Raw genomic sequence first — 8,897 nt, 5'->3', positions numbered from 1 at the left:
AAATGAGCAAGAACGCTCATTTGTACATCATTCTAGACAGAAATAAATGGCCTTTTTAGAAAGTGAACCATCGATAAGGAAATGTTGGCAGTTTTTTCAAAAAATGCTTGAATTTAAGAAGTTGTAGATTTGCGTGGTTTTTTTCTGAGGTGCAAAATCCACTTGAACATGACGCTGCTTTTTTCGAAGTTTCTCAAGAACCATTTGAGCCACAGAATTCGTTTTGGCATCGTTGGATAGAGAATTGAATGGGGGAGTGACCCCCATGACCCCCCCTGGATCCGCCCTTGGCTACGTACCTGTCATTAAAATCGTGCCAATTGGATTCGCATTCTGGAGGTGGCGGTGGCAGCGGATCGCCATTATCAATCACCTCCTGATCGAAAACAGTGGGAGGTGATGGAGGCGGCAGGTCCGGACTGGGCACCCGTTGTTCCAAGTACAAATCCGGAAATGCGGTTCGGAGATTTGGGTTTTTAGGCGGCCGTTCTGGAGGTTTTTCCGGCACATAGTCGTCCACTGATATGGCCTGACCTACTATTACTGGGCCAAGTAGATCGGTGGATAAACTGCCACAAGAGTTGCTGTGTTGGTGCCGAGGCGTTGATTTTCCATTGCCTAAAAAAACTGTTTTCTTAGTTCGATAAAGCGATTAAAAATGTCGCTTTTTTCAACCACCAAAGTACCCACCTATATGATCGGTAGTCCGAGACTCTAAGGACGAAGCCAAACTGCTTCTCTTCGAATTGTTTGCTGAAGCATAATCGCTAGCTGATGAAGCGCGTCTGGAAGGTAGCGACGGTCTGACTTTTGGTAGAGTCGCTTGCGGTACGCTGAGCGGTTGCTGACTGTCAGCTAATTGTGGTTCGGACCTCCATGGGTTCTTCGCTGTGCTGCCATTCTGCTGGTGCCGTTCGTAGAACGATAAAAGTGCCTTTTTCTGAATTGCCTTAAGAGTAGGATCAGGAACTTTGTGTTTCTTATTTGGATCTAAGTATGAGTATTTCTGTTGCTTTTCCAGCTCGCTGATACGGTCAGCAACGGAGAGAGCTGATTGCAGCGATAATGATAATCTGAAAGAACACACGCTAATAAATCGAATGGCAATTTTGAGAATTTTCGGTAAACGAAGGGAAACTGAAGGTTTTCTTTCAAAGCGAAAATTTTGCGTCTTAATTGGCAAAAACGTATTCCATCCGAACCAGTTGAGATGGACAAGCGCTTTGTGACTCCCAAAGTGGAGTAAATCTCACTTTATACTCCCTCAGCGATTCGTTTTCCTGGAGGTTTGGGATTTATTTTGAAAATTATTTAATTTGAGACTTGCAGCGACTTTTGCGTCTAAATTTACTCGCCATTCTTCAAAAAATCATTACGTCCAAACCAGCCGAGACTGAAGCGTGCTTTTTCTGCCAGTCTACAGAGCAGACGTCGCTCTATAATCCGGCAGAGTCTTGTTTCTTTAAAGGTTTGGGCTGAATTTTTAGAAATATTCAAAAATATTTAAGTTCTTGCAATGACTTATGTATCAAAAATTTGTTTTTTGATGTTGAAACGCGCTTTTTGTGTCTATAAACGGAGCAAGTTTGACTCGATCATTTGTCAGAGAGTCGTTTCCGTGAAGATTTTGTCTGAATTTTGCGAATTTTTCAAAAAGAGACTGGCAAAAGGCTTTTGAGAATAAATTTAACCGCCGTTTTTCAAAAATTCATGACGTCCAAACCAGTAGAGATTGAAACGCGCCGTTTCTGGCAGTAAATAGATCAAACTTGGTTCTATGATTGGTCAAAGTTTTGCTTCCTTCCAGGTTCGAGCTGAATTTTGAGCATTTTTGAAAATCATACATGAGATGAACGGAGAGTAAATTTAGCCGTCGTTGTTCAAAAGCGCATTACGTCCCAACCAGTTGAGAAGGAAAACTGGTTTTGTGGTCCAAAATAGAGTAAACCTCACTTGGTAGTTCCCCGAAGTTTTGTCCTCTTGGAAGTGTGGGATAATTTTTGAGGAGTACTCAAAATCAGACAAAATTTCAATTGTTTTTCAAAATTTTACATTGACTAAACCAAGAGAGATTGAAACGCAGCTCTTATGGCAATGAACAGAGCAAACCTCACTCTTGGATTCTTGAGAGAGTAATTTTCTAGCACCTTTGGGGTGAATTTGAAGAATTATTAAAATTGAGACTTGCAATGACTAGACATCTAAAATTTCCCGTTGTTTTTCAAAAATACATTCTGACCAAACCAGTAGAGATTCGATCGCGCTTTCTATGCGCCTAGATAGATCAAGCCTCATACTATGCCTCCTAAAAGTATCGCTTTTTTGCATGTTTGGAGCAAATTTTTGAAATTACTCAAAGTGGGACTTGCAATGACTTAAAGTGGCAATGCACCTTAATTTTCTCGTTGTTTTTCAAAAATTAATTCCGCCCAAAGCAGTTAAGATGGAATAACGTTTTTTGTGTCCTAAAATAGAGAAAACTGTGCTCTATGGTTCTTCATAGTTCCTTTGTCTTGGAAATTGGGACCGAAATTTTTGGAATTACTCAAAGTTGGACTTGCAATGACTCGCGCTTCTAAATTTACCCGTCGTTCTTCAAAGTTCTTTGCCGTCGTTCTTCAAAGTTTCATTACGTCTAAACCAGAAGAGACTGAATCGCTCCTTTTGTGGCAGCGACTAAAGAAAACTTCACTTTGTGATTCAGAGTTTGGATTCCCTAAAGGTTTGAGCCGACTTTTGAGAACTATTCAAAAACGAGACTTGCAACGACGTTTGCGCCCCAATTTACACGTCATTATCAAAAATTCCTTCCGTTCAAACCAGTAGAGACTGAAACGCGTCTTTCGTGGCAGTAAATGACAAAAACTTCGACTGAATTTTGGGAATTACTCAAAAATGCGACTGACAATGAGCTTTTCGTCCAAATTTCCCCGTCGTTCTTCAAAAATTCCTTCCGTCCAAACCAGTAGAGATTGAAAGCATCAAAAATCAGTTTCAATAATTAGCCCCGAAAGCTTAACACTGTTTGAATCAACAATTCTTCATGATTCAACTCATGTTAAACAAATCCGGCAATTAGATGCAAATTTTAATTAAGCATAATTCGCCTTCCTTCCCAGCGCCAGTCGAAGAATAATAATATAAATACCGATGTTAATGGAGGATCTACGAATTTTTGCTCCCAGTGTTATTGACCGCAACCAGTTTATTAATAACCAGTACATTCAGTTTTAATTTATTTGCATTCCCGCTTAAAAATGTCCCAAGTTTAAAAACTATCATTTTATCCAGTACAATTAACTGGTAAAACTATTAACCCTGTACTGCTTACCTATTCTTAGAGCTATTATTTATTCCCCCACTCGAGCTTTCCAGTGGCCGATCGCCTGTTCCATCTTGCACCGTGTAGGTATTCACAGGAAACAATTTCAACTTATTTACACTATTGTTTCGCTTTTCTTTCTCTGGCCAACCCTCCTTTGGCACTTTCTTGCCCTCACTTTGTCCGCTCATGTACAAGACACTTTCGGAATGGTGGCGTTGAGGGGTCTGAACGCGTGCACTATGAGCGATTAATTGCCTTGACGAAGAACTGGAAGGGCTGGCAAGATGGGTGCAAGAGCTGCTAGCCACTGAGACATCGCTCATTGAACCTGCAGCAAAAAGGAGACTAAATACGTGTTAAATTTAATTTGATTTGATCGAAAACATACCATGCCATTTGAGGGTTTCACTAGAAGAAGCACTTCCGGAGCTAGTGGTGACCACACTGTCTCTGCCTTCTCTTCTCGAACAGGATGATTCTTCTTCCCATGTTGTCGAAGAATGAGGACGCGATACCACGGCATCGCTATCTCGCCTGAGTCTATCCAAAAATGGTGTTGATGTGGAATCAGTGCTAGAAACGTAGCTGTGATAACCCTCACTCTGGGCATAGGACACTTGCTTTTGATGTTGAATATGCGTGAGAATGCCATCTTCATGTTTGGAGGTTAGAGAGCTGAACAAGGATTCCTCATAATTTCGGTTGTACTCCATGAATTCCTCTAAACCACTCTCGGTTAGTCTGTGATTGCTGTCCTGAGGAGTCTCGTACTCGAATTTAACCGGCTCTTGATAGGATCTGGCGTACTCCTCCAGGTCCTTCTGAGTTAGTTGCGGTTTGGAGTATTCCCGTTCGGGTGGCGAAGGCACGCTGTAGTCAACATCGCCTAAAGGCTTTCCATCGTGGTCGACGTTGGGCAAGAATAAGCGTTCGTTCAGTTTCTCGGATTGGCGCGACTCGAAAGTTTCTGGGGGAATTTTTTCGCATCGCTCCATAACAGTTTTCAGCTTCTGGAAAGAATTAGATCAACTTATTGGACGTGGAACACACGTTTCTAAGAAGGGGAAGTGATTTGGTGTTTTTTGCAAAGTTATCTGAAAGATTCACACAGTCTGCACATTCCCGTGTCAGAAGTGTGCAGGATATGTTTAGAAATATCACAGTTTGTGCTGCAGGTAGAGACTTGAAATGTGCACAGAATATGCAGGAAGTAGGGGTTTATTCGGCAAGTGAACATGAAAGCTGAAAGTTTTAGGCTCTAGGGAACTTAAAGTTTCGCATTCTCTTTCGCCGGCTCTGTTTTCCAGTTGGTAAAGAGTTAAAACTATCTCTGAATGTGCAACAAAGATGGTTTTAGCAGCGGGAAATTTGATGACTATGTCTATTATATTCCAGCGAATTTTGAGCATTTTTCAAACCTGATATTTCAACGTTCTATTACAAATATGCAGCCTGTGTTTAAAAAATTGCAGATTGAATTGCGCTATGGGTAACGACCTGCAAATTTGCCTAGAAGATACCAGAATCATGGTTTCATCCAAAAAAAGCCTGGGATGTTTTAGACACTCGTGAATTTTGTAAATTTTCGAATTCCCTTTTAGGCAGGGGCATTGTTTAAAAACAATTTACGCTTAAAATGCTGAGCAGCTAAAAAGTTGAAATTTTCACCAAATGTGCAGCAAACATGGCTTTAGTAGAGATATTTTTTGAATGTTTATTGGCGTCGAGGGAATTTGCGGAATTTGTCAAACTTGAATTTTTAACTTTCTGTTGCGTCTATGCAGGCTCTTATTACAAAATTCGTAGTTTAAATTGCGCCGTAGCCAAAAACTTAAAAATCCCCCAGAACACGCAAAAAGCATCGTTTTATCCGACAAAATAATCCCGAATAGTTAAGACGCTAGAGGATTTTGGAAATTTTGCAAGTTTACAATTTCGATGTCTTTTTGCGCTGTGCAGGCTCGAATTCTCGCGGAACATGTAGAAAGCATGATTTTATGCGAAAAAATAATCTGGAATCTTTTAGACTGTAGAACATTTTTGGAACTTTTTTACGATTAGAATTTAGAAATTTTCGTTGTGCTGTGCAGGATCTGTTAAAAAATCACAGCGTAAATTACCTAGGAGCTAAGGAGCAACCACATTTTGACTGTCTGAAGAATTTTGAGAATTTTTCAAACTTGTTTAAAATTCGCAGTTTAATTTCCGCTGCAGGTAAAGAGTTGAAATTTTCCCAGAACATACAAAAAACTTGCCTCAATTAAGCAGGAGAATTTTGAAAGTTTATTGGGCTCGAGTGAAGTTTGGGAATTTTTCGAATGCGTCTTGCAAACTCTCAATTGCAATGTGCAAATGTGCACCAACAAAAACCCTGTAGATGCACAGCTGATTTTTGCTTTGCATCTGCAGGAAACTTGGCTGCTAATCTTTGTGAAACATATCGAGTTCTAGAAGAACAATTAGCCAGTCTGCATGCTAATTAGTTGAAATCTCCATAGATCGACATGCTAGATAGAAGCTAGACACCAAAGTGGTATGGTATAGTTCAATCGCCCGAAGATATAATATTTCCTATTGTAATTACCGGTTATTAGCCAGTAATTTGTAATATCTGCTTTGTTAATTACGCTTTATATGGCAGCCGCGTATTTGTAAAATAAAGTAGGGTAATTTCAGCGGCACGATGGGTATAATAGGTCCGCTTTTTTCCTAGCGTTATGGATGTTGTCGGCGGTTTTTCAACTTTTTCCGGTTTGCTTCGCTAGTAAGTACGAAAAAATCGCTGAGAGTGCGTAATTAAAATCGCTGCTAAATTGAAGGAAAGTATGCTGACCGTGTGGCGTATTTCCACGGTGATTTCCCAGAGGAATGTTATCGGATTTCTGTCGGTGGATAATTTCAACAATTACAAATGAAGAACTGATTCAAAGAACAATCACTAATTGAAAAGATTGACATATGTTTTACGCATATTGCGGCCAACAAAGAATAAAAAACGAATCATATGACTCAGCCTGCAGACACCATGTTCCATGTTCTGGTTAATGCGTGGCATGGTTCTGACAACGTACTGAATTATAGTTATTAATGTTATCTGTTAATAATCTGAGTGATTTAGCAACATAATTTCAGATTGCATTTCAAAAGGTACGCGAGTAAAAATCCGTTTACTACAGTTTATGCATGTGTTATTGTGTGTTTCCACCGACAAGTTTGGTTAATTGGCCATGCATCGACTTTGCAAACTAAATGGCTAAGTGGTTGGATGAATTGCAGATTCTAAACGCAAAAATGAAATTACGGCAATAAACAGCAGCAGCAGCAAGACGCAATTTATTCTTTCAAGTTGGCTAACATTTCAGGGCAAACAATAACGTTTCGTATGAGAAATAATTGGACGTGTTTGCGTTTGGAAGAAATAGGCTTGAAATGGTAGCAAAGATTGTTTAAATGTTCTCATTCTACAATAGCCAATTGAGCTTAGAAGAAACTGTTCAGCGGAGAATATTTCAGAACCTAAACCAGCAAAAGAAGCAAAGTAACAGTTTCGGAAACTGCATTTTGGTGAAAGAATTGCCACCTAAAAGCGCTCTAATCACATAGTTTGAAGCCGGTTGAATATAGCTGATTAGCCAAAGGGCCCATTCTGATAGAGCAGGTCAAAGCCGGTCTCTTTGTATATTCATGCTTTAAGAAAGCCCAAAATTTCAAGGAATTGTTCCGATTCATCACGTAGAAAACTGCGTTTAATCTTCTCCTCGGAAAAATTTCTTACCCCCCCAAATTGTTGAAAATAGTTAAATGTCCCTAATAATGTCTTCGGTAGAATGCATCAGGAACCTCGCAATTGAACTTGATCTGCGATTTTTTATCTCTAAAAAGTTAGAAGCAAAAGCTTGAAACGCCAAGGAATTACGGAAGTTTAAAAGGGCGTAGCTCAGAAACAGTGGGAAATAGCTGAATATGGGAACCTTTCCGATAGAGCATTTGAAGGACTGTTTTTGCCTTAGGGGTTTTATTAGAAATTCCACAGCTCTAAAACGTTAGAGACAAAAGCTTGAAACTTTGAGGAATCTCTGGATTTCAGAAAAACGTAGCTCAGAAATGGTGGGAAATAGTTGCGCATCAATGAGGACCTTTTCGATAGAGCTTCTCAAAGGCTGTGTTGCAGCAATTGCATCAGAAATTCTTAATCTCTAGAAGGTTGGAGGCAAAAATATGAAATTTTGGGGAATTGCAGAAGTTTGAAAGGGCGTAGCTCAGAAACGGTGCTAAATAGTTGAGTATTAGTAAGGTCCTTTTCGATAGAGCATCTCAAATACTGTATTTTAGCTCTGGGGTTTACCAAAAATTCGTAACCTCTGAAACGTTAGCAGCAAGAACATGAACGCTTGGGGAATTGGCAAAGTTTGACAGGGCGTAGTTCAGAAACGACAAAAAATAGAAGAGTGTTAGTAAAAGATTCCAACTATGGGGTTTCTTTGAAAATTTCTAATCTCTAAAACGATAAAAGCAAAAATGCGAAAAAAAATGGCCCGTACTCTTGTTTGCCTAGCTGAAGACCTCGTTAATGCCTCATCCACCTTGAATATTTCTTTGGGGAAAGACACAAGCAAATATTTTCCGTCCAAGACAATCCCAATGTCCCGGCCCATGATCAAGAAATGGAAATATTGATCAATAATGTTATTAATCAATAAGACGACAAACAATTACGACTCGACTGGTTGTGGTGAGAATACAATGGCTTCATCTAATTTTTTCGTGTTTTTTGCAAATGCAACGCGACAGTGACGAATGAAAGTGCAAGACATGAAGCGATGGCAAGGTGGCGATTACAACGATTTATCTCATGCGCTCTAAGCGTTAAGTGTCAAGCCGATAATAAAATCTATCATTGTAAGTCACACTTGTACATTTAGGTCAAGAAAAAATCATATTGTAACTGGATTTTCGCACCGTGAATGGCATTATGCAAGATGGGATCGGCCCGATTGTGTCATGCGACAATTTTCGTTCGACTAAACCAAACTGATGATGTTCACCAACTGTGAGACTTAATCTTCAAATGGTGATGATGATGATGATGATGATGACGCCATGGATTAATAGGATGAAAGGAGTATTCTTCCAAAGCAGACCAAATAGAAACCTTGAAAGATCTTCATTACCTGTTGCGTGTATTGGGAATGTTGGCGCTTCATGTGTGGTCTGGTGTATGCTATCGTCTTCTCTTTAGGATAATTGGTGTGATCTGTCCAGGATTTGGACCTGCTAGAACCTCCTCCGGAGGAGGCGCGCGCGGAGGCTTCTGCAGCCGCCGGCACTGGCCACGAAGGAAACTTTTCGTGTCCAGGTCCGTACTTGATTGACTGAAAGAACCAATGCGTATTAATGCCCTTCAATGGCGATTTTGTTGATTCCTGTCCGTTCTGGTAGCGAGTTTGGGGCTGGATTCAAACTGCTTTTATTTCCCAAAGATTTCCAGCCGTTTCCACCCATTTCTGGGGGAAATAAGAGCCCTTTTCAGACAATTATAGGGGTATCAATCCCCAGACCGCTACCAGCACAG

At 40.2% G+C, this 8,897-nt stretch overlaps 1 protein-coding gene across 1 annotated transcript in view; it reads right to left on the bottom strand.

Annotated features, from left to right (window-relative positions):
- LOC109544746 (protein Shroom) overlaps positions 1-8,897 on the bottom strand; it is a 63,787-nt gene that overhangs the window by 53,034 nt on the left and 1,856 nt on the right. Inside the window, exons 2-6 of the mRNA XM_019915063.2 lie at positions 8,497-8,775; positions 3,714-4,335; positions 3,332-3,653; positions 691-1,073; positions 300-618 (exon numbers count right to left, since the gene is read on the bottom strand). Coding sequence (XP_019770622.2) covers positions 300-618; positions 691-1,073; positions 3,332-3,653; positions 3,714-4,335; positions 8,497-8,775 — 1,925 coding nt within the window. The remainder of the gene's footprint in view (positions 1-299; positions 619-690; positions 1,074-3,331; positions 3,654-3,713; positions 4,336-8,496; positions 8,776-8,897) is intronic.

Source organism: Dendroctonus ponderosae, unplaced genomic scaffold (genome assembly GCF_020466585.1).
Source record: "Dendroctonus ponderosae isolate FM_Combo_2020 unplaced genomic scaffold, Dpon_F_20191213v2 Dpon_F_20191213_8, whole genome shotgun sequence".
Classification (NCBI taxonomy): Eukaryota; Metazoa; Arthropoda; class Insecta; order Coleoptera; family Curculionidae; genus Dendroctonus; species Dendroctonus ponderosae.
The sequence above is the reverse complement of the archived record's forward strand: the minus strand, read 5'-3'. Positions and strand labels throughout refer to the sequence as shown.